The sequence below is a fragment of the Rattus norvegicus genome, chromosome 1 (assembly GCF_036323735.1).
Source record: "Rattus norvegicus strain BN/NHsdMcwi chromosome 1, GRCr8, whole genome shotgun sequence".
Classification (NCBI taxonomy): domain Eukaryota; kingdom Metazoa; phylum Chordata; class Mammalia; order Rodentia; family Muridae; genus Rattus; species Rattus norvegicus.
Genome location: NC_086019.1, coordinates 204,607,517 through 204,634,781, shown reverse-complemented (window position 1 = coordinate 204,634,781; position 27,265 = coordinate 204,607,517). Strand labels below are relative to the sequence as shown.

At 41.7% G+C, this 27,265-nt stretch overlaps 1 protein-coding gene and 1 pseudogene across 1 annotated transcript; both read right to left on the bottom strand.

Moving 5' to 3' along the window:
* Positions 1-8,198: 8,198 nt before the first annotated feature.
* Or13a19 (olfactory receptor family 13 subfamily A member 19) lies at positions 8,199-9,128 on the bottom strand. Its single transcript, XM_003749003.4, has one exon. It carries the CDS (start codon positions 9,126-9,128, stop codon positions 8,199-8,201), a length of 930 nt encoding a protein of 309 aa, XP_003749051.1.
* Positions 16,265-16,712, bottom strand: Or13o2-ps1 (olfactory receptor family 13 subfamily O member 2, pseudogene 1; annotated as a pseudogene).

Sequence of the window (27,265 nt, the reverse complement as noted above, 5' to 3'; positions counted from 1 at the left end):
TATTATAGGGCCTTTATCTCTTATTGCTTTTAATATTCTTTCTATGTTTTGTGCATTTGGTGTTTTATATATTATGTGATGGGAGGAATGTCTTTTCTGGTCTAATCTCTTTGGAGTTCTGTAGGCTTCTTGTGTGTTTATGGGCATCTCTTTTTTTAGGTTAGGGAAGATTTCTTCTATAATTTTGTTGAAGATATTTACTGGCCCTTTAATTTGAGAATCTTCTCTCTCTTCTGTACCTACTATCCTTAGGTTTGATCTTCTCATTATGTCTGTGATTTCCTGGATGTTTTGGGTTAGGAGCTTTTTGCACTTTACATTTTCTTTGACAGTTGTGTCAATGTTTTCTCTGGTATCTTCTGCCCCTGAGATTCTCTCTCCTATTATCTCATGTATTCTGTTGGTGATGCTTGCTTCTATGACTCCTGATCTCTTTCCTAGGTTGTCTATCTCTCGGGTGGTCTGCTTTTGTGATTTCTTTATTGTTTCTAATTCCATTTTTAGATCCTGGATGGCTTTGTTCAATTCCTTCATCTGTTTGCTTGTGTTTTCCTGTAATTATTAAATGGATTTTTGTGTTTCCTCTTTAAGAGCTTCTACTTGTTTACCTGTGTTGTCCTGTATTTCTATAAGGGAGTTATTTATGTCCTTCTTAATGTCCTCTATCATCATCATGAGATGTGAGATTAAATCCAAATCTTGCTTTTCCAGTGTGTTTAGATATCCAGTATTTGCTTTGGTGGTAGAACTTGGCTCTGATGATGCCAATTAGTCTTGGTTTCTGTTGCTTAGTTTCCTGTGCTTGCCTCTCACCATCAGGTTGTCTCTGATGTTAGCTGGTCTTGCTGTCTCTGAAAGTGGCTTGACCCTCCTCTAAGCCCATGTGTCACCACTCCTGGAGACTGGCTTTCTCCCAGCAGAATCTGTGTACAGAGAGCTCTGGGACCAGGTCAGTTCTGAGCACAGGCAAAAACTGGAAGGATCCTGCCTCTGTGTGCTCCTGCGTTTCTGTGCACTGAGGGTTCCAGGTGGTTCCCTTGGGGCAGTAATGGTGGTCTTATCTCTGCTCTCAGGTGTGTCAGTACTCCTGGTGCCTGGCTTTCAGCTCTGGGCACAGGCAGAGACCAGAATGACCCTGTCCCTGACTGCTCATAGGTTCCTGTGTCTAGAGGGCTCTAGGTGGGTTCCTCTGGGGCCAGGAATATGATCAGAAGTGGTGGTCTCCCCTGAGCTCTCAGGATTGTCCACACTTCTGAGAGTCCAGCTCTCTCTCTCATGGGATTTGGTTACAGAGCCAGAAACCAGGGCCTTGCACTTGCTAGGCAAGCGCTCTACCACTGAGCTAAATTCCCAACCCCCAAATCTAGACTTTTATGGTGGCTGTAAACCAGGAAATTTTCCTGACTTTTACATATGAATTGTCCAGCTGAAGGTGGTGAATTATTTCTTAAGTTAATGTGTTAATAATATTTAAAACAAAAGAGGGACTCCTACTTTCCCTAAATTATTTTATGGCTCCACGTGGACTCCCCAGTATTTCCAGTATCACATTTTCCCTGCTGTTTATAATTTCATCAGTGAAGAAAATTAGCCCATTCCTGCACATACAGGAGGCATCAAACCTTTCATACACTTTATAACCTGTTGAATAGTAATACTTCCACACTCCCTATAACCTCCATGAGAACATTTTATGTATCTAGAATATCCTTTGCTTCTTGAAAACAATCCTTACCTAACCCCATGAAATTGTAAAGGCCATTACTTAGCCTCTGAATCCCATCACAATTGCTGTAATGGGAGATGATATGTGAGAGAAAGTAATATAGCCTTCTCTTGTAAAGCTTGACACATCTATTGCCACTCTGAAGCACAGTGGCTGCAATGACCCATTGAGAGTTTGGCCTACAGCAATGGCAATGAACTGAGCAGAGTGATAGAGCATGGAACTAGATCTGTAGTAATGGGGCTGACATTCTTCACTCTTCACCGGAAAAGGTCAAAGGGTGCCCTCCTGGAAATTCAATCACCAGCCTTTTCTGCCTATCTATACAAATCTTAGAGATGCTAACATGTATAAATAACAAAATTAACTAGGTGTGGGACTTTTGATTAATGCAGCTACCCATAAAAGCATTCATTCACCAAGCTAGCCTTGACAGAATCTTTCTTTGGTCTGCCACCCTCTTGAGAATTTGGAATGAGTAGATGATGCTTTAACAGTCTCTCCTATTATGTCACATCTCTGGTAGCATATATTCAGTCCAGTCTACCACCATATGCCTTCAATGCACTCAAACTTGACTGGTCACAGAAGCTAAAACAATCAGGCCTGGTTTATACTCAACATGGGGTATCGTATATACTGAGTAACACCACTGGAGTCAAGGAACAGATCCTCTTAAGATTGTTTCACTGTTTGTTGGGAGGAGGGTGGTAATGGGGGGAGGATGGGGAGGGGAAGCCCATATAGGAGGGAAGGGGGAAGGGTTAGGGGGATGTTGGCCTGGAAACCGGGAAAGGGAATAACAATCGAAATGTAAATAAGAAATACTCAAGTTAATAAAGATTTAAAAAAAAAGATTGTATCACTGCAGGAAGATACCCAGAGACCTACTCACAATGTATATGTAGTAGAGAGATGGGAAAGAGAAACAGAACAGTTTGAGCACGATGAGGACAGATGTTACTGGAGATGAAAGAATAGTGAGGAAGAGTCTGATGTGTGTAATCTGCCCTGCCACCTGAGGCCATGGTGAAGTGCATGTCTGGGTCTCTGGCCATGCAGGAGCACAGGGTCTATATTGATATCAGTGACCCATGTTACCACCTAAGGCCATGGGGATGTCCCTAATCTGGGATGGTGCCTAGAACCATATTCATGTCCAGGGCTATGTAAACCTGGCCCATCCTCTACTGGCTGCAGTACTCCAGAGTTCAGTCCCCCTTCCCCTTTCCCAACTTTGCCTGGGCAGCACAGTAGAGGTAGCCCTGCTGGCTGGGGTACAAATGAACTAGCCCCAAGTACACAAACATGAGAGAGCTTCCTATGCCTATGATGTCTGCTGTGAGTTAGTATGGGAGAGAGAAAGATGCCCTCCCAATCCCTGGCATCTTGCCACCTCTGACAGGCAAGACAGCTGGTTCTGAGATCATGAAAGCAGGAGAAATGGTCCCACCCCTTCCTGAGTAAGTCAGGGAAGATGGTTCTGGAGAACTTGTCTTGGTGATATAGGTGAGGGAAAGCCCAACTCAGCTGCTACTCAGGCCCAGATCCAGGGATTTGAGTTGCCCCACCCAATGCCTACCCCATCTATAAACTGCTAGAGCGTGTAAATCTATTGGTCCTACAGATCCATGACACAGGGCAACAACAGGATATCCCAGTGAGGATCCAGTATTTGTGGAAGCCAGAGGCCTCAACCAGATCAATGACTAAAAAAAAAATTTGAGCAAAAGAGTATACTGTATGATATGCTGTGACACACTGAAGTTTCCATAGTAAGATTTTTTGTCTTTTTTTCCTACTGAGGGGAAGGGAGAGTGCAAGGACAGAAGGTGGTTACTAAGGGATGGGGACATGAGTCAGACTGGGATGCATGATGTGAACTCATAAAGAATACAAAATTTCAAAAAGAGGCTATTGTAATACATGTCATATACAGAAAAAGAAAGACAGGTTTCTTACCATGAAAAAACAGCAGCAACTTTTGAATACTGAAAAAAATCACTCAGGCTTCTATACACAACAAAGTTACCTTTTATAAATGAAATGACCACAGTAAATACAATCAGAATATCTCAATCAGCTATTGCATATTTTTCAGGTTGCAGAATGAAGCATAATCAGGCTATATGTTGCCTACAGAAATATATACTTAAAATATAGAAATAAATTAGGCTGGAAGTAAAATAATGAAAAAATATACCACACTAACAGTTGAAGGAAAACTAGAGCAAATAACTGCTTTAATATCAAATATTGTTAATCTCAGAGCAGAAGTTAGTAGCATGTTTGGACGTTATTTCTTGATGAGAAATAGTGAGTGTAACAGAAAAACCTAAAACATGTCTGTCCCAAGCAACAGAACTATTAGACACAGGAAGAGAAACTTATTTAAGTACAAGACAAAGTAAACTGGTTCATTACAGTTGGCTATCTCAATCCTCTCAGTAATGAACAGAACAAGAAGAGAGACAACAGCAAGGACTTTCAACCTCCAGAGTAGTGCATGAGCGCCACACACAATGACAGGACACAGGGACATTATGAGGTCTCTCTGAACTTTTACCCCATGCTCGACCATAAAATAAATCTCAACACAATTAAAAGGGTATAAGTGATATTATATATATGTATGTATGTATGTATGTATGTATGTATGTATGTATGTATATCTATATAGACACACACACAGAGAGAGAGAGAGAGAGAGAGAGAGAGAGAGAGAGAGAGAGAGAGAGTTACAGAATTAAAGCCAATTGTAAGCACCAGCACTTACATACTGAGCCAGGATATTCTGATCTGTGATGTGAGCGACATATAAAAACGAGACAAGGATGGAGGGGTCTCAGAAAGACTGAGGATGAGACAAGTTTACTACAATCAGATTTTGTATACCCCTATAAGGAGCAGTGTATAATGGCAGTTGCCAGGAAGAATATAATTGTAGTTGTCAGGATACACTGTTTGCAAGCTATACAGAGTATACAACATTAATGTAATTGTCCTGTTGAGACTTTTAGGGACAGAGTCTGAATGCTTCACTGCCTGTGGAAATGCCTCAGATACTCAGGAACTGAAAGGCACATGGTTCTCCAAGAGCAACAGACTCCAAAGAAGCTGGACCAAGCCAAATCCATGACTCTTTGCAATCAATAACAGTGCCAGCTGGGAAATGCCTAAATATTTAGAATTTAAGTACTGCCTTCCTAAGCCACACAACAAATAATTCAACAGGGGTGTTAATGAGCATGGGGGCAGAACAATGTGTGAAGCAGTAGTTGGGGTAGTTGGTAGGGCTGCTCCTCTGCAGTAAAGAAGGCAGTGCAGGCCATCCCCAATGTCAGAGTCACTCCAGGAGCAGCAGGGAGTCTCTCAGGAGCTGAGCAGGAGTTAGGGATGATTAGGCTTCAGTTCTGAGCCTCTTTCTGTCAATGGCTGTAGGTGGTGGTAAATACCAGCAGAAACCCCATTCACTGTTGCTGAGGGTGAAGAGTAAAACCCCAATAAAATCTTTGCTACAAAACTCAGCGAACCACACCCTGAGACCCCACAAAGCCATTCACAGTCACTAGGAGGAAAGAAAAGCACAGAAGAGGATTTATACAATTATCTATGGAAGCTGGATAATAAAGTGTGCTGTAGCCTTAGAACTTAGTGCTCACTAAAATAAAAAAGAGCAAAGTACTTGTTACACGGACATGAGAACTGGAATGAATCTTTAAAATACTGTTCTGTAGCTGGAAAGATGGTTCAGCAGTAAGGAACACTTATTGCAGGGTTTGGACCATGAGAGGTCAAGCTAAAATCTTGAAGCCACAGAGACCCTGAAGAACAGTAGGACCTTAGCCTGCTCCCAGCACAAGGCCCCTGTCACATAGCCATAGACACCCCCCCATAGATTTGAGGCCATCAGTCACATATGGGCACCACCTGATCCCTTCCACAGTAGATGAGGCATCCCTAACATCTCAGACCAAGACAATAGGAAAAGAGAAATGGCCAGAGTCAAGTAGGCTCATAACAGAGTTCTCCATGCTAATGAGTTACCTAGAGGTGCAGAGAGTGTGCCAATAAGTTTCCCTACCCAGACTTTCCTCCCTGCAAAAGGTATTTAATCTCAGTCCCACCCTGAGAAGTGGGGTATGGTTTTGTACATACATTTTTCACCATGATAATAATCAACTGTTTGGAACCATGGTCTGCCTCTTTTCATCCAGATCCACCATGGGGAGCCATGGAGAAGGCCTTTTCCTACAGAGCCACAGCCTAGCCTCTGGTAGAAGGCCTCTCCACATTGCCAGCCACAATTGTCACCAAGCAAACTTCCATCAAGCCAAGGACTCGACCCAGTGTGACCAGCCAGAGCTCTTGTCCCCGATAACCCCTCCCTGGGCTAGACCCACCCCACGGGCCCCCACTTTATTCTCAGCTCTTCCTCGCCCCCCAGTGACACATGGATGTTCAAGAGCCTAATTACCCCATAGTCCCGACTTCATTGCAGGCTAAGGAACTGTTGAGCCAGCTCCAGCTTTCCCACATCGCAGAGTGTACTTTCACACCCCCAGGTGGTGTCTCGGCACCTTCATACTGCTCAAACCCCATCCTATATAAGTGCACTCAAACTCCCCATGTCCCACTTCCCCAAGTGGCTGTGCCTTATGATGGAGCAGATGTGGGCCCACAATCCTATGACACACTGCTCATGCAGATGAATGGGGTTCTAGTCCCACAACCATAGGTTGATTAGAGCCATCTATCACTTCATTCCAGGGGATCCAATACAATCTCCTGACCTCCAAGGGCACCAGGGATGCTTGTGGTGCACATACATACACCCAGTCAAAACATTCATACATATACATAAAATTTAAAAATAAAAAACACTGTGCTATGAAAGAGGACACCTGTCAGAATGTGAGTTGCATGATGCCTTGTGTACAAAGTTCTATAACACACAAAACTGACCTGCAGCTGAAATATCAGGACAGCAATGACTACCAGAAAGGGCACTGGTGACCTCAGACCCAATAACAGCCCTGGATAAAATGCTCAACATTAAAAGCTACTATCTCCACTCTCTGTGGAGACTTGCATTACATAGCTGTGTGAATTTGTCAAAACTCAGGAAATGATATTCTGACTCACGCATTTCACTGTCTGAATTTTTTTCCTTAAGAATCCCAGGCCAGAAAAATCTATAAACAAATGATTGCCTCTGATATGCATGTGGAACTATTTAAGGGAGAGTGAATTAATGTTTGCAGCTTGTTTTGAGAAGAGTGAAATAGAAGGGCACATAGATAAACAAATTAGGAAGTAGATATAGACCACGAATTCAAAAGTAGAGCAGTAGAGACAAGCTCTCTGACTAAATCCTATCCAATCCACTCTGCTTGCACTCTTTCAGTAAGGCACTGTGGACATTAAACCCTGGATACAGGGTAGAAAACACATCTCAAGGTCACATATGTAGGGTCCCTGAGATGTCTCCACAGATAAAGGTGTTTGCTGCCAACCTTCACAACCTACATTAACTTCTAACAGCCCCCTTAGTAGAAAAAGAGCTGGTTTCTGTAGTCTGATCTCTGATGAACATGAATGCTATGACATTGACAGATACGGTCATGTGCTTGTAGTCTGAGTGGAGGGTATCCGGTCATTCACAGAGGCTTCCAAGTATCATAAGTAGACCCTTGAGGAGAGAAAACAATCATGACCTGGCACAGAGTTGGTCAAAACAATAGACTCTAACAAGTGTTTTGGAACAAGCAAAAAAATCAAGGTCTTCAAAAAGCAGCTATACCAGCAGATTCAGAGGTGAAGAATCACAGAGGCAGGTGTGCATTTGGAGGTTGCTGGCAACATCATCAAACAGCACAGGGTTTAATCATAGCCTAGAGGAAACTGTGTGGAGAAGGGAAGAGAGTCTAGGAGGATGCTGTGGCATTCAGAGGCCAGAGGGAGACTGACCTCCTACTCAGGATGCCGAGGCTTCTGTCCAAACCAAGAAAACGCTGGCATCCTCCACTATGATGGCAAAGCATCACAGCTGAAGAGAAACAAATGAGTCAACCCACACCTCCCTGGGCATTGCTGCTATGAGAATCAGATTGCTTGTTCTCTCTCCTCTCAGAGGTGTAAGGACCATGGTGCCACTGGACACAGTTCTCAATCCAAGCTAAGAGGAATTCGTCGAATATTGGGGTCTGGGTAATTTTTTCCAATGCATGATACCAAAAAACTCTCAATCAGAGATAGCTATCCAGTATATAAACACACAGTCTGCCTCAAACCTAGATGGCCACACTTCCAAAGGGAAATGGCCAGTGGCTCCTCCAAGTAAAGCACACTATATGGACATCTATCACATAAATTACCTTCCTGATCTCTGCCTTGACATCAGATTCTCAGTCATGCATTCCAACTACTTCATCAACAGCTGGATCTAGTCACATTGGTGCCTTGTGACTCCTCAATGGACATACACAAATAACTTTCTGAGGGCTACTTTGACATCCTTGTTCCTCAGAGAATAAATGACAGGGTTCAGGGTAGGGCTGACTGCTGTGTACAATAAGGCAACCACCTTGCCATTCTCCAAGGAGGATCCAGAACCAGGCTGCAAATAGGTGTAGATGACAGTGGAGTAGTACAGGATGACCACCACCAGGTGGGCAGAGCAGGTGGAGAAGGCGCGCTTCTTGCCCTCTGTGGAGCGGATGCGCAAGATACTGGCAATGATGAAGCTGTAGGATATCATAGTCAACAGAAAGTTGACCACACCAAAATAAACATCTGCGATGACAATCATGATGTTGTTGAGGGTGGTTGGGCTGCAAGACAGAAGCAGCAGTGTTGGAACTTCACACAGAAAGTGACGAATTTGGTTGGGGCCGCAGAAATTGAGTTGTGCCATCAGGCCAGTGTGCACAGATGTGCTGGCTGCACTGATCACCCACACACTGCCAGCAAGCAGGACACAGATGGGCCAGCTCATCATCATGCTGTAGTGAAGTGGGCGGCAGATGGCCACATAGCGGTCATAGGCCATGGCAGTGAGCAGCAGCAGCTCAGCCCCTAGAAACCAGGTCAGGAAGAAGAGTTGGGTCATGCATCCCTTGTAAGAGATGTGGCTGCTCTTAAGCACCAGACCCTCCAGCAGTTTGGGAAGAACAGTGGATGTACAGACAATGTCCAACAGAGCCAGGTTTGCAAGGAAGAAATACATGGGAGTGTGAAGACTTGGGTTGAGGCTGATAGCTATGATGATGAGGGTGTTTCCTGCAAGAGCCAGGATGTAAAGAAACAAGAAAAAGAACAAGAAGAGAGCCTCAAGCTCAGGATCCCCAGAGAGTCCCTGTAGGACAAATTCTATCACAGTTGTATAGTTGTTTATTGCCATTTGAGAGTGAGTCCTAGGAGATACTGGCTGTAACACAGCTGAGGATGATCAAGAAGACACAGGGTGTTGGGTAACCATCATTTCACACAGGATCCAGCCAGCTGTGAGTAGGAGTGCTTGTCATGGGCACTGTTGCTGTAAGAATGATGATATCATCTATCAACATAGTGTGGCAGTGTGAGCATGAACTCTTCACTCTGCACACAAAGGACCCAGAAAAGAGAACACCTCTGCCAGTGATGGGCATTATCCTTCTACAGCCTCTATTTGCTTTAACATGGAACATGTCCTATGGTACCCTGAGAACTAGAGCTTCTCTAACCATGTATGATGTCCTGTTAAGGTGTACCAAGGGGAAATCATTTACCAGGAAAAAAAAATTGTACCTAAAAAGGATCAGCCTTATCAATAGGTGGGCCAGGCTTCTCAGGCAGAAAAACAGTTCTAGGGAGTATTCTTGGGGGTCTGTATGGGTTTAGAACATGGAGCTGTTACAGAATAGCATGCAGATGGTACAGATGGCCCTGGCTCTTTGTGGAATGAATATATCACTTTTGTAAACACTACAATTGTCTATTTCTACATTATCACTCTAAGTCACTCCCTGTGTATGATAAACCCAGTGAGGCAGTGAGGCCAACAAGTATCACTCACTTCTCTGAGAAGGCTTCTGCCTGACGGAGGAAATATCAGGCTCTGCCAAGGCTGGAAACAACATGAAAGGCATGGACCCAGCTTCAACACAGACGCCAAAGGACTAGGCTATCATTCCTACCCAGCTTCAAGTTTGTCTTCCCTTCACCTGATACGCATATATATCTCTAATCATCCAGGACTATCCAAGCATATGTGCCTCTCAGGCAGAGAATGTGGACTGATCGGCATGCAGAGAAAGAGCTCTGCTCACTTCTATGGTCTGATGGGAGTGAGCATCAGACCCATCCTGGAGACTCCATGAGTGAGATGTTGAATACATGAGAACAAAGAACTCACAGATATGTGCTGAACAAGGAAGACATTCTTCCCCTGTGAGTGCACAGATAAAGGCCTTTGTCCTACAATGTGAACATGAGAGCAAGGCCTGAGCTTTTGATAGTCTCATCTCCTCCCACTGAGAGTTAAGTTATGTATAGAACCTACAGGACCCATACTTGTCTCCACAAAAGCGAAGATGGATCCATCAGCATTCCCTGCAGATACCCAAGGGCCTCATACAGAAGGCAGGGCGTCTCAACTGAACTTCCAAATTCTCTGTCTACATCTCAGCCTTAGAACTCATCTGCCTCTAACTCTTCAGACCACAAGTGGCTCTGAGCTCTGAACACTGTACCAAATTCACAGGAAGCAATCATGCTTCTCTAGAGATCCAGATCTGCCTCTGAGCCAAGCCGCAGGGCAAGATTTCTATTCACTCTAATCAACTGCCCAGATATGTCATAAAAACAGGCCTATAGAGCCATGTATTTAAAAATCTTAAACTGAAGCTATGAATCAAAGTGATTTTTTTCATTTTTAAATACTGAAATAGATAAGAGTAAAACCAGATCTCTTTTGAGAATCATCCCTCCCTCACAGAAGACAGACAAAAGAGAGAGAGACAGAGACAAAGACAGAGACAGAGACAGAGACAGAGAGGAGGGAGAAGATGGGTATCCAAAAGGAAGAAGTGAATAGAGGAAGGGCAACTTACATGGAAGGAGAAACTGTCCTGGGATGCCCATCTAAGCCCAAGATGTCTACATGTCATGAAGAATGTACAGTATGGTCACAAAGTTAGAGCCCTGTGTCTCTTTTGTTTGTTATTGACCTTAAAGTGGGATCTGCCCCATGGGGTGGACAATGAGATTGATAGGGAGAGGCCCTCAGAGAGCAATTACCCAAAGTGAGGTAAACAGGAGTCCCTGTGGGCCATGGTCCCCAAGCTGAGACACCAGGAACCTAAGGCCCGAAGTCATGTGCACAGCTCTAGGACACTGAACCCACCCCCTGTTGTGACTGCTTCCCTGGGGATGCCCTCAAAACAGCGTGGTTGGGAGTCATGTACCCTTGAACCCTGTAGGAAGATATATTTCTTTTTAACAAACTGGTCCTCAGCATAGTCTATGAGTTTCCTTCATCTCATTTTATCGTTACATCATTACATCATTACATCATCTTGTTGTGGCATAGTACTATCAATAAACAAACACCGATCAGTTACGTCATCACTAGTGGGGACAGAAAGTATGGAACACTCTCAATCATTGCCTCAGGAGTGCATAGTCACTGTACTAAATCATAATTAAGATTGAACCTGAATGGATGCAGCTTTTCACTGCAGTTTCAAATATTCCCTTGATGACAAAGTGTGTGGATACTGTGCAGGTGGATATCAGCAGCAGTGTACATGACTTGAAGTCCACCGTGCTCTGTGGCATGAGCCCTTGGCAGCAGATTGGCTTGCCTGCATACCCAGGAGACTCCCAGCAGGGGTGAACCATCCCTTGGAGTCACAGAACACTGCAGAAGTAACCCATTCAGAAGTGGTCATTACAGGAAATGAAAGGAGCTAAAATATAATCCAAACTCCTCAAAACCAAATGATCTCTAGCCTTAAGTTCCAAACCCTCCAATGTCCTTGAACTCTGTCAATATACACATTATCAATCTCTCCCAAACGTCACCCACTTAACAGAACAACAAACGCAACACTTGTAGAACAACTCAAGATCTGAGCAATTCCTAAAGCACATTAAAATGAGATAAGAGCTTCAATAACATTTGATCTTTCTAGTCAATTTGACATAAAGGAACAAAACTGAATGATAAAGCTAATAAGTATATACATGGAAGTTGAACAATGCTCTACTCAACGATAACCTGGTCAAGGAAGAAATAAAGAAAGAAATTAAAGACTTCTTAGAATTTAATGAAAATGAAGGTACAACATACCCAAACTTATGGGACACAATGAAAGCTGTGCTAAGAGGAAAACTCATAGCTCTGAGTGCCTGCAGAAAGAAACAGGAGAGAGCATATGCCAACATCTTGACAGCACACCTAAAACCTCTAAGCAAAAAGAAGCAAATATACCCAGGAGGAGTAGAAGGCAGGAAATAATCAAACTCAAGCAGAAATCAACCAAGTAGAAACAAAAAGGACCATAGAAAGAATCAACAGAACCAAAAGTTGGTTCTTTGAGAAAATCAACAAGATAGATAAACCCTTAGCCAGACTAACGAGAGGACACAGAGAGTGTGTCCAAATTAACAAAATCAGAAATGAAATGGGAGACATAACTACAGAATCAGAGGAAATTCAAAAAATCATCAGATCCTACTACAAAAGCCTATATTCAACAAAATTTGAAAATCTGCAGGAAATGTACAATTTCCTAGACAGATACCAGGTACTGAAGTTAAATCAGGAATAGATAAACCATTTAAACAACCCCAAAACTCCTAAGGAAATAGAAGCATTAAAGGTCTCCCAACCAAAAAGAGCCCAGGTCCAGACAGGTTTAGTGCAGAATTCTATCAGACCTTCATAGAAGACCTCATACGAGTACAATCCAAACTATTCCACAAAATTGAAACAGATGGAGCACTACCGAATTCCTTCTATGAAGCCACAATTACTCTTATACCTAAATCACACAAAGACCCAACAAAGAAAGAGAACTTCAGAACAATTTCCCTTATGAATATCGACGCAAAAATACTCAATAAAATTCTGGCAAACCGAATCCAAGAGCACATCAAAACAATCATCCACCATGATCAAGTAGACAACATCCCAGGCATGCAGGGATGGCTTAATATACGGAAAACCATCAACGTGATCCCTTATATAAACAAACTGAAAGAACAAAACCACACGATGATTTCATTAGATGCTGAGAAAGCATTTGACAAGATCCAATGCACTTTCATGATAAAAGTCCTGGAAAGAATAGGAATTCAAGGCCAATACCTAAACATAGGAAAAGCCATATACAGCAAACCAGTCGCTAACATTAAACTAAATGGAGAGAAACTTGAAGCAATCCCACTAAAATCAGGGACTAGACAAGACTGCCCACTCTCTCCCTACTTATTCAATATAGTACTTGAAGTTCTAGCCAGAGCAATCAGACAACAAAAAGAGATCAAGGGGATACAGTTTGGAAAAGAAAAAGTCAAAATATCACTATTTGCAGATGATATGATAGTATATTTAAGTGATCCCAAAAGTTCCACCAGAGAACTACTACAGCTGATAAAAAACGTCAGCAAAGTGGCTGGGTATAAAATTAACTCAAATAAATCAGTATCCTTCCTCTACCCAAAAGAGAAACAAGCTGAGAAAGAAATTAGGGAAATGACACTCTTCATAATATTCCCAAATAATATAAAGTACCTCGGTGTGACTTTAACCAAGCAAGTAAAAGATTTATACAATAAGAACTTCAAGCCTCTGAAGAAAGAAATTGAAGAAGACCTCAGAAGATGGAAAGATCTCCCATGCTCATGGATTGGCAGGATTAATATAGTAAAAATGGGCATTTTACCAAAAGTGATCTACAGATTCAATGCAATCCCCATCAAAATACCAATCCAATTCTTCAAAGAGTTAGACAAAACAATTTGCAAATTTTTCTGAATAACAAAAAACCCAGGATAGCTAAAACTATCCTCAACAATAAAAGGACTTCAAGGGGAATCACTATCCCTGAACTCAAGCAGTATTACAGAGCAATAGTGATAAAAACTGCATGGTATTGGTACAGAGACAGACAGATAGACCAATGGAATAGAATTGAAGACCCAGAAATGAACCCACACACCTATGGTCACTTGAGTTTTGACAAAGGAGCCAAAACCATCAAATGGAAAAAAGATAGCATTTTCAGCAAATGGTGCTGGTTCAATTGGAGGTCAACATGTAGAAGAATGCAGATTGATCCATGCTTATCACCCTATACAAAGCTTAAGTCCAAGTGGATCAAGGACCTCCACATCAAAACAGATACACTCAAACTAATAGAAGAAAAAATTGGGGAAGCATCTCGAACACATAGGCACTGGAGAAAATTTCCTGAACAAAACACCAATGGCTTATGCTCTAAGATCAAGAATCAACAAATGGGATCTCATAAAACTGCAAAGCTTCTGTAAGGCAAATGACACTGTGGTTAGGATAAAACGGCAACCAACAGATTGGGAAAAGATCTTTACCAATCCTACAACAGATAGAGGCCTTATATCCAAAATATACAAAGAACTCAAGAAGTTAGACCGCAGGGAGACAAATAACCCTATTAAAAAATGGGGTTCACCAGAGAACGTGATTGTTGGGAGAGGGCAGCAATGGGGGGAGGGTGGGGAGGGAAACACTCATAAAGAAGGGGAGGGGGAGGGATTAGGGGGATGTTTGCCAGGAAACCAGGAAAGGGAATAACATTCGAAATGTAAATAAGAAATACTCAAGTTAATTAAAAAAATAAATAAAAGAATGGGGTTCAGAACTAAACAAAGAATTCACAACTCAGGAATGACAAATGGCTGAGAAACACCTAAAGAAATGTTCAACATCTTTAGTCATAAGAGAAATGCAAATCAAAACAACCCTGAGATGTCACCTCACACCAGTGAGAATGGCTAAGATCAAAAACTCAGGTGACAGCAAATGCTGGCGAGGATGCAGAGAAAGAGGAACACTCCTCCATTGTTGGTGGGATTGCAGACTGGTACAACCATTCTGGAAATCAGTCTGAAGGTTCCTCAGAAAATTGGACATTGAGCTACCTGAGGACCCAGCTATACTTCTCTTGGGCATATACCCAAAAGATGCTCCAACACATAACAAGGACACATGCTCCACTATGTTCATCGCAGCCTTATTCATAATAACCAGAACCTGTAAAGAACCCAGATGCCCTTCAACAGAGGAATGGACACAGAAAATATGGTACATCTACACAGTGGAATATTAATCAGCTATCAAGAACAATGACTTCACAAAATTTATAGGCAAATGGATTGAACTAATAAATATCATCCTGAGTGAGGTAACCCAACCACAGAAAAACACACCTGGTATGCACTCACTGATAAGTGGATATTAGCCCCGAGGCTCCAATAACCCAAAATACAATCCAGAGACCACATGAAACTCAAGAGGAAGGATGACCAAAGTGCAGATGCTCCACTCCTTCTTAAAAGGGGAACAAAAATATTCATACGAGGGAATATGGAGGCAGAGTTTGGAGCAGTGACTGAAGGAATGGCCATTCAGAGCCTGCCCCACACATGCCCCATATTTATACAATCACCAAAACTAAGTAAGAATGATGAAGCTAAGAAAGGCATGCTGACAGCCAGAGCATGTCAAATACAGAGGCCAATGTTAGCAGCAAACCACTGAACTGGGAACAGGATCCCCATTTGGAGGAATTAGAGAAAGGATAGAAAGAACTGAAGAGGCTTACAACAATGCCAACCTACCAGAGTTCCCACTACCTAAAGACATGGACTGACCCATGGCTCCACCTGCCTATGTAGCAGAGGAAGGCCTTGTTTGGGCACCAATAGAAGGAGAAACCCTTGGTCCTGACAATATTGGACCCTGAGTGTAGGGGAATGTCAGGAGGCAGAAAGGGGGTGAATGGGGTAGGGAATGCCCTTATGGAAGAAGGGGATGGGGGAAAGGGAGGGGGCAAATATCTGGGAAACTGGGAAAGGGAATAACATTTGAAATGTAAATAAAAAGTCTAATAAAAAAAAGAAACAGAAGGGTGAGCTTATTCAACAGTAAGCCTCTAAGATGACAATTACATCTGGCAAATAAAAGTTTCATTTACAGGTTCGGTAAATCACAAAAGTAGCTTAATGTTTAAGAGCACGGTACTTACATTCAAACACATTTGAATGCATTAGGTACATGAAAATGCATGAGTTCCTACAACAAATTTGTAAGGTCAACAAATCCAGTACAAAGCAAAATGTTTTCTATAGAGAGACTTGGATAGGTGGACTAGGTAACATCTTTGCCTACATTCTCAATAGTCAGGGGATGCATAAATGAAGTCTTCTTTCTCCTGCTACCTCTCTAACATTATAGAATTCCTCTCTAATGTTAGAGTCTTCAAATGAAAAATAAATTTTGAGGGACACTTTTCATCCTTTGTTTTTCATGGTATAAATGAGGGGGTTGAAAGATGGGCTCACAATACTATACAAAATGGTTATGGCCTTTTCCAAGAGCCCAGCAGACCCCACGTCAGCTGGACATAGGTGCAGATCACTGTGTAGTAATCAGGATGAACACTACTGGGTGGGAAGAGCAGGTGGAGAAGAAACATTTTTGCTCTCAACATAGCAGATGAGCAGGATGCTGGCAATGATGAAGCTAGAGGAAAGCATGGTCAATAAAAGTTTATGTCACTCAGTAACATGTTTGCAAGGACTCTTGTGGCATAATTGATGAAGGTGTGACTACAGTATAACAACAATATTAATGGAATATTGCAGAAAAACTGTGACATAAAATTGAAGCCACCAAAGGACAGTGGCAACATGAGACATGTGAGTGCTAAGTAATTTACAGCACATCTGAACTATACAAAAGTTTCCAAGGTCAATGAGGACTGTGTTGTATTCATAAAGCTTGCCCTAGTACTAAGTGGTCAGATGTCCAGGTTATAGGCCATGCAAAGAACAATAGCTCAATATTCCAGATCTAAGTAAAGATAATAACTTGGATGAGGCAGTTCTGGCTATAAAGCTCCTCAAGACTATGGGTAGGATGGTTGCCATGAAGGTCACATCCAGCAGAAAGAGGTTGAGTGAGAGTGTGGCAGTTGTCACCTTTAGTTTCTATTCTCTTGTCTCACAATTTGAATGAAAAAGCATGTTAAGGATATACCCATGAAAAATAGTCTATAAGCATGGCTTGACATTATATATAAAGTCCATGAGAAAATTGTAGTATTCAAGAAAGATCACACTACCTACAGACATAGGTGACCATGCCCAGTGAGCTGGCCATGTGGAAATGCACACAATAGAAATAAAACTCAAGGCCCTTCCAAGTGGATCAAGGACCTCCACATAAAACCAGATACACTCAAACTAATAGGAAAAAAGTGGGGAAGAGTCTCAATCAAACACATGGGCACTGGAGAAAATTTCCTGAACAAAACACCAGTGGTTCATGCTCTAAGATCAAGAATCGACAAATGGGACCTCATAAAACTACAAAGTTTTTGTAAAGTAAAAGACATTGTCATTAGGACAAAACAGCAACCAACAGATTGGGAAAAGTTCTTTACGAATCCTACATCGGATAGAGGGCTAATATCCAAAATATAAAAAGAACTCAAGAACTTAGACTCCAGAGAGCCAAATAACACTATTAAGAAATGGGGTACAGAGCTAAACAAAACATTCTCAGCTGAGGATTATCAAATGGCCAAAAAGCACCTAAAGAAATGTCCAACATCCTTAGTCATCAGGGAAATGCAAATCAAAACAGCACTGAGATTCCACCTCATACCAGTCAGAATGGCTAAGATCAAAAAACTCAGGTGACAGCAGATGCTGGCAAGAATGTGCAGAAAGAGGAACACTCCTCCATTGTTGATGGGATTGCAAATTGGTACAATCACTCTGGAAATCACTCTGGAGGTTCCTCAGAATATTGGACATTTCACCACCTGAGGACCCAGCTATACCTCTCTTGGGCATATACCCAAGGGATGCTCCAATATACAACAAAGACACATGCTCCACTATGTTCATAGCAGTCTTATTTATAATAGCCAGAAGCTGGAAAGAACCCAGATGCCCTTCAATAGAGGAATGGACACAGAAAATGTGGTACAGCTACACAATGGAGTCAGCTCAGCTATCAAAAACAGACTTCATGAAATTCATAGGCAAATGGAATGAACTAGAAAATATCATCCTGAGTGAGGTAACTCAATCACAGAAAAACACACTTGGTATGCACTCACCGATAAGTGGATATTAGCCAAAAAGCTCAAATTACCCAAGATGCAATCCACAGATCACAGGAAGCTCAAGAAGAAGGATGACCAAAATGCAGATGCTCCCACTCCTTCTTAAAAGGGGAAAAAAATATCCATAGGAGGGGACATGGAAACAAAGTTTAGAGCAGCAACTGAAGAAACAGCCATTCAGAGCCTGTCCCACATGTGGCCCATATATACAGCCACTAAAACTAGATAAGACTAATGAAGCTAAAAAATGCATGCTGAAAGGGACCGGATATAGATCTCTCCTGAGAGATGCATCCAGAGCATGTCCAATACAGAGGTCAATGCTAGCAGCAAAGCACCAAACTGAGATTAGGACCTCCTTGGGGGAAATCAGAGGAAGTATTGAAAGAGTTGAAAGAGCTTGCAATCCCATGAAAGAAACAATGCCAACCAACCAGAGCTTCTGGGGACTAAATCACTACCGAAAGACTATACATGGACTAACCCAGGGCTCCAACTGCATATGTAGCAGAGAATAGCCATTTTGGGGTACCAGGGGAAGGGGAAGCCCTTGGTCCTGCCAAGGTTGGACCCCCAGTGCAGGGAAATATAGCGGGCAATAAGGGGGATGTATAGGGGGAATATCCATATGGTGGAGGGGAAGGGGAGGGAATGGGGGCTTATGGACAGGAAACCGGGAAGGGGAATAACGTTTGAAATGTAAGTAAAGAAATATATTTAATAAAAAATATAAAAATAAAAACCAAGATAAAATATTAAGAAGGTGGCAAAGATCAGAGCATCTGAGACTGTAAAATCTCAGTTCCTTTTGAGTTGAACTGAGTGAAATAAATTTGTCTCAATTTTTCCATTTCAGTACAAAAGCATTTATACTCAGTCACAGTACTCATTTGATACTTTCTGGAGAATTCTTTAGCTGTGCTCAAGTGTTTGTTTTCATAAAGAACTTTGAAAAAATTGATGCAGTAAATAATTTCAGTAGTAGTTGTCTGCTTTTATTGTGGAAAGCACGGTTATGTTATTTAAATAAATTTATTTAAATAAAAAAAAGAAATAAACTCAATACCCCTACCTAGGAACCCTTTACAAGAGCTTGTTCACCTTTCCCGCATCCATTTCCTGGAAACTCTGAAGATCCTTGATGGAGACTCAGCCTTGTTTCTTACATCATTCTTTTGTGTCAGTCTCCAATTCATGGAGGCAAACTCACTGGCCACACGGGCCTGGGAATCAGGTAGATGATCTTCACATTCCTTCCTGTACTCCTTTGCAAATTCCTCAGTTTCATCCTTAGCCTGTAGCAGACCTCTTACAGAATTCCACTTCCCTCTCAAATTGAACTCCCTGGGCACTGCACCAAACCTCACAGTAGACCAAGCTTTACTCCTCCAATTGGATTCTTTCAGCCCTATTTTCTAGCCTATCCCTATTTCTTTCCCTTAGTCCCTAATACTGATAAACGTGCTCTCCTCATGACCCCCAGTGGTCACACTTGGCAGCAACTCAAGAGCAGGCCACTCACAGCCACCACATGTTTCTGGTAGGGAGGTGAGGAACATCTGAGAGGATATGAGGGAGGGAAAACCTTGATCACAATATACTCTATGAAAAACATGTCTCTCAGAACCTAAATTTTTAGAATGAAAGGTTCAGAGTAGAAAATAGAAAATATGTTGAGTATCTCTGGTTGTCAAAATGACTTTAAGGATAAATCATCTCCAATGAGAGAAACACATGCACTCCATGTATTTCTGAGACCAGGGCAAATTTCAAAGTGATCAGGTATGAAAAAACCAACTTTGAAATCATGACCTGGGGCTGGAGAGATGGCTCAGCTGTTAAGAGCACCATTTGCTCTTCTAGTGGTCCTGAGTTCAATTACCAGCAATCACATGATGGCTGACAACCATCTGTAATGGAATCCAATACTCTCTTCTTGTGTGTCTAAAGACAGCTACAGTGTACATATACATAAAAAATTATGACCTGTGATCTTTTCTCAGATTCTCACAATTGTGTACATTTGATATTGATATTGAGCTATACCAAGACAAGTGACTGAGTTCCTATGGCAGTGATTCTCAGAGTGCCCCAGTCTGTCACTTCTCCTCAGCAGCTATTCCTTATTCTTGCACACTGTGGCACTCACAGGGACTTCCATTTTACTCAACTCCAACATGGAGCTTCATAGACACTGTCCTTTTTTCTTTGTGATCAGGCCACCACGAATGTCCTCTGCATCTCCTCAGTACTACCCAATATTCTGGGACCAGGAAGAGCACATTAATTGGCTGCCCAGTACTAAAGAGTCAGTCTTGAAAACATGTATACAAATAACATTATAAGACTGATATATATATATACATATATATATATATATATATATATATATATCTCCTGTTCAGTCTTAGTGTGAGTGTGTGTATGATGTAATGACATTAATGCAAAAAGAGTCCATGAATTTGAAGGGGAGTAGGAGAATCTGTGGTAGAGTTTGGATGGAGAAAAGGGAATGAAGAAATATTATAATTATATGTAATCCTAAAAATAAAACAAAGGGAATATGTAACTAAATTGTAAATTCTCAAATGAAGAAATACAAATGGTCAAGGTATTCAAATATCTCAAGTATCTATCAATTGGCCAAAAAATAGTGAAGATGTGGTACATATATACAGTGAAATATTATTAAACTAGAAATAAAAACAAAATTATGAAATTTGCAAGTAAAAGGATGGACTGGCAATAATGATTCTGGCTAACATGACAAAGACCCAGAAATATGACTACGACATGTTCCCTCTCTACATATATATATGCACTCAAAACTCAGGGAATCAGATAGAGGCCATGAAAAGGGAGGATAAGAATGCAGATAATATGAAGGGGGAAGGAAAATAATGGAAGAGAAAGCTTAAACAGGATTAGACATGAGAGGACCAAGTAGCAGAAGGAGTTTGGGGTGAAGTGGGAGTTTCTGGATTCGTAGGAGACTCAGCTTGGTCATGTGATGTTTTTCTGGAAACTGTCTTTGAGAGGATAATTTGCTAAAGCAGACACGTGAGAGAATGTTTTGCTGAGAACAGACATGTAGTGTTTTTCTGGAAACTCTCTGGTGAAAAGCATGTGATGTTTTGCTGGAGCAGTTGCTTGAGAGGACATGTGATGTTTGGAAAGAGGATAAGTATAACCCAACAGAGAGTAGACAACCCTCTTGTATTGGTTCACCTTGCAAATCTTTACTAGCTTCATTAGGCTTCTCTGAGGCTGGTCTTCACTGAGGGTGCTCTTGTATTGGTTTGCCTTTCTTTCTTTCTTTCTTTTCTTTCCACATACATTTTTATTGGATATTTTTTATCTACATTTCAAATGTTATTCCCTTTCCTGGTTTCCCGGCCATATGCTTCCTGTCCCACCTCCTTCCCCTTCTTCTATAAGGATGTTCCCCCTCCCCAACCAACCCTCCTTCTCACCCACCCCCAATATTCTCCTACACTGGGGTGCCCAGCGTTGGCAGGACCAAGGGCTTATCCTTCCACTGGTGCCCAAAAAGGGCATCCTCTGCTAGATATGCAACTGGAGCCACGGGTCTGTCCATGTATAGTCTTTGGGTAGTGGTTTAGACCCTAGGAGCTCTGGTTGGTTGATATTGTTCTTATGGGGTTGCAAGCCCATTCAGCTCCTTCAATCCTTTCTCTAATTCTTTCACTGGGGACCCTGTTCTCAGTTCAGTGGTTTGCTGCTAGCATTTGCCTCTTTATTTGACACAGAAACTGAAGGAATGGCCATTCAGAGCCTGCCCCACATGGGAATACAGCCCATATATAAACATACATATATATATACAGCCACCAAAACTAGATAATATTGATGAAACTAAGAAGTGCATGCTGACAGGAGCCTGATATAGCTGTCTCCTGAGAGGCACAGCCAGAGCATGTCACCTTGCTTTCTTCACCGATCTTTGCTTGTCATGACTTTGTAGAGAGAAACACACCAAAGAATGTCTGGTGTTACTCTGGCTACTTCTTGCCACTTCTGCAGACTCACCCAATTGGCTGAGCCCATGATTTCTTCTGGGTCAAGCTACTGATTTGCTTTTGGTATTTGCCAAGTAGACTGGACAGCCACTACTGATGTGTTTGGTGTTTTGCTAGTGGACTGGGTTGCTGACAACAAAGATTGGAATCTCCCCAAAGAACTATTTCTAAACAGGTTCAAAACCCCCATTTCCTATTAACCTTTCTATTACTCTGCCTCTGGTGGGTGGTGGGCTAGGAGAAAGGTTGAAGCATTAAAGAACCATAATTAAAATAAGTTTTGAAAAGTCTACAATGGGGGGGGTATATCTAACAATAAAGACATTTGAAAAGCCATATGGAAACTTACTACTTCAGATATTTCCTAAAATATGGACGTATACATATCAAATATTCTCAAATGACAATGCTTTTCCCAGATACCATAGGTTTTCAAGTAAAAAAAAAAGGCCAGTGTCAGGCATAAATAGCCTCTTTTTGAGTCGTTGGTCAATGGGGTCATATAACTTCTCATACCACAGGATATCATTATTGCTCTTGTTTATCATCCAGAACTTGGTGGACCCTATTACCAAAGATACAACATACTTAAGTTATTGGGCATGAAGAAATCAATATGGCACTGACCTAGAAACTTCATTTCTACTGGGTAGCTTTCATGATGCTAGAAGGTTCTATGGTACTCTTAGGAAAGAAAATTAATCAAAAGACTTGCCTAGCTGGGAGCCCTGTGAATTACAATGAATGTCCAGGCAAGGTATTCACTGGCTTAAAAAAAAACATGTCGCTCTACTCCCAGACCCGGTGAGAGAGAGACCCAACCGCCTGGTCAGGTGGGCACTCCTGAGGCTGCAGAGCGGAAGAGACCACCAACACTGCTCACCCCTGCCCACATCCCTGGCCCAAGAGGAAACTGTATAAGACCTCTGGGCTCCCGTGGGGGAGGGCCCAGGAGCAGCAGGACACCTGCCAGAGATACCGCCGGACCCTGAAGGAAACAGACCGGATAAACAGTTCTCTGCACCCAAATCCCGTGGGAGGGAGAGCTAACCCTTCAGAGAGGCAGACAAGCCTGGGAAACCAGAAGAGACTGCTCCCTGCACACACATCTCGGACGCCAGAGGAAAAAGCCAAAGACCATCTGGAACCCTGGTGCACTGAAGCTCCGGGAAGGGGCGGCACAGGTCTTCCTGGTTGCTGCCTCTGCAGAGAGCCCCTGGGCAGCACCCCAGGAGCGAACCTGAGCCTCGGGACCACAGGTAAGACCAAATTTTCTGCTGCAAGAAAGCTGCCTGGTGAACTCAAGACACAGGCCCACAGGAACAGCTGAAGACCTGTAGAGAGGAAAAACTACACGCCCGAAAGCAGAACACTCTGTCCCCATAACTGACTGAAAGAGAGGAAAACAGGTCTACAGCACTCCTGACACACAGGCTTATAGGACAGTCTAGCCACTGTCAGAAATAGCAGAACAAAGTACCACTAGAGATAATCTGATGGCGAGAGGCAAGCGCAGGAACCCAAGCAACAGAAACCAAGACTACATGCCATCATCGGAGCCCAATTCTCCCACTAAAACAAACATGGAATATCCAAACACACCAGAAAAGCAAGATCTAGTTTCAAAATCATATTTGATCATGATGCTGGAGGACTTCAGGAAAGACATGAACACACTTAGGGAAGCACAGGAAAACATTAATAAACAAGTAAAAGCCTACAGAGAGGAATCGCAAAAATCCCTGAAAGAATTCCAGGAAAACACAATCAAACAGTTGAAGGAATTAAAAATTGAAATAGAAGCAATCAAGAAAGAACACATGGAAACAACCCTGGATTTAGAAAACCAAAAGAAGAGACAAGGAGCTGTAGATACAAGCTTCACCAACAGAATACAAGAGATGGAAGAGAGAATCTCAGGAGCAGAAGATTCCATAGAAATCATTGACTCAACTGTCAAAGATAATGTAAAGCGGAAAAAGCTACTGGTCCAAAACATACAGGAAATCCAGGACTCAATGAGAAGATCAAACCTAAGGATAATAGGTATAGAAGAGAGTGAAGACTACCAGCTCAAAGGACCAGTAAATATCTTCAACAAAATCATAGAAGAAAACTTCCCTAACCTAAAAAAAGAGATACCCATAGACATACAAGAAGCCTACAGAACTCCAAACAGATTGGACCAGAAAAGAAACACCTCCCGTCACATAATTGTCAAAACACCAAACGCACAAAATAAAGAAAGAATATTAAAAGCAGTAAGGGAAAAAGGTCAAGTAACATATAAAGGGAGACCTATCAGAATCACACCAGATTTCTCGCCAGAAACTATGAAGGCCAGAAGATCCTGGACTGATGTTATACAGACCCTAAGAGAACACAAATGCCAGCCCAGGTTACTGTATCCAGCAAAACTCTCAATTAACATTGATGGAGAAAACAAGATATTCCATGACAAAACCAAATTTACACAATATCTTTCTACAAATCCAGCACTACAAAGGATAATAAATGGTAAAGCCCAACATAAGGAGGCAAGCTATACCCTAGAAGAAGCAAGAAACTAATCATCTTGGCAACAAAACAAAGAGAATGAAAGCACACAAACATAACCTCACATCCAAATATGAATATAACGGGAAGCAATAATCACTATTCCTTAATATCTCTCAATATCAATGGCCTCAACTCCCCAATAAAAAGACATAGATTAACAAACTGGATACGCAACGAGGACCCTGCATTCAGCTGCCTACAGGAAACACACCTCAGAGACAAAGACAGACACTACCTCAGAGTGAAAGGCTGGAAAACAACTTTCCAAGCAAATGGTCAGAAGAAGCAAGCTGGAGTAGCCATTCTAATATCAAATAAAATCAATTTCCAACTAAAAGTCATCAAAAAAGATAAGAAAGGACACTTCATATTCATCAAAGGAAAAATCAACCAAGATGAACTCTCAATCCTAAATATCTATGCCCCAAATACAAGGGCACCTACATACGTAAAAGAAACCTTACTAAAGCTCAAAACACACATTGCACCTCACACAATAATAGTGGGAGATTTCAACACCCCACTCTCATCAATGGACAGATCATGGAAACAGAAATTAAACAGTGATGTCGACAGACTAAGAGAAGTCATGAGCCAAATGGACTTAACGGATATTTATAGAACATTCTATCCTAAAGCAAAAGGATATACCTTCTTCTCAGCTCCTCATGGTACTTTCTCCAAAATTGACCATATAATTGGTCAAAAAACGGGCCTCAACAGGTACAGAAAGATAGAAATAATCCCATGCATGCTATCGGACCACCACGGCCTAAAACTGGTCTTCAATAACAATAAGGGAAGAATGCCCACATATACGTGGAAATTGAACAATGCTCTACTCAAGGATAACCTGGTCAAGGAAGAAATAAAGAAAGAAATTAAAAACTTTTTAGAATTTAATGAAAATGAAGATACAACATACTCAAACTTATGGGACACAATGAAAGCTGTGCTAAGAGGAAAACTCATAGCGCTGAGTGCCTGCAGAAAGAAACAGGAAAGAGCATATGTCAGCAGCTTGACAGCACACCTAAAAGCTCTAGAACAAAAAGAAGCAATTACACCCAGGAGGAGTAGAAGGCAGGAAATAATCAAACTCAGAGCTGAAATCAACCAAGTAGAAACAAAAAGGACCATAGGAAGAATCAGCAGAACCAAAAGTTGGTTCTTTGAGAAAATCAACAAGATAGATAAACCCTTAGCCAGACTAACGAGAGGACACAGAGAGTGTGTCCAAATTAACAAAATCAGAAATGAAAAGGGAGACATAACTACAGATTCGGAGGAAATTAAAAAAATCATCAGATTTTACTATAAAAACCTATATTCAACAAAATTTGAACATCTTCAGGAAATGGACAATTTCCTAGACAGATACCAGGTATCGAGGTTAAATCAGGAACAGATAAACCAGTTAAACAACCCCATAACTCCTAAGGAAATAGAAGCAGTCATTAAAGGTCTCCCAACCAAAAAGAGCCCAGGTCCAGACGGGTTTAGTGCAGAATTCTATCAAACCTTCATAGAAGACCTCATACCAATATTATCCAAACTATTCCACAAAATTGAAACAAATGGAGCCCTACGGTATTCCTTCTACGAAGCCACAATTACTCTTATACCTAAACCACACAAAGACACAACAAAGAAAGAGAACTTCAGACCAATTTCCCTTATGAATATCGACGCAAAAATACTCAATAAAATTCTGGCAAACCGAATTCAAGAGCACATCAAAACAATCATCCACCATGATCAAGTAGGCTTTATCCCAGGCATGCAGGGATGGTTCAATATACGGAAAACCATCAACGTGATCCATCATATAAACAAACTGAAAGAACAGAACCACATGATCATTTCATTAGATGCTGAGAAAGCATTTGACAAAATTCAACACCCCTTCATGATAAAAGTCCTGGAAAGAATAGGAATTCAAGGCCCATACCTAAACATAGTTAAAGCCATATACAGCAAACCAGTTGCTAACATTAAACTAAATGGAGAGAAACTTGAAGCAATCCCACTAAAATCAGGTACTAGACAAGGCTGCCCACTCTCTCCCTACTTATTCAATATAGTTCTTGAAGTTCTAGCCAGAGCAATCAGACAACAAAAGGAGATCAAAGGGATACAGATCGGAAAAGAAGAGGTCAAAATATCACTATTTGCAGATGACATGATAGTATATTTAAGTGATCCCAAAAGTTCCACCAGAGAACTACTAAAGCTGATAAACAACTTCAGCAAAGTGGCTGGGTATAAAATTAACTCAAATAAATCAGTTGCCTTCCTCTATACAAAAGAGAAACAAGCCGAGAAAGAAATTAGGGAAACGACACCCTTCATAATAGACCCAAATAATATAAAGTACCTCGGTGTGACTTTAACCAAGCAAGTAAAAGATCTGTACAATAAGAACTTCAAGACACTGAGGAAAGAAATTGAAGAAGACCTCAGAAGATGGAAAGATCTCCCATGCTCATGGATTGGCAGGATTAATATAGTAAAAACGGCCATTTTACCAAAAGCAATCTACAGATTCAATGCAATCC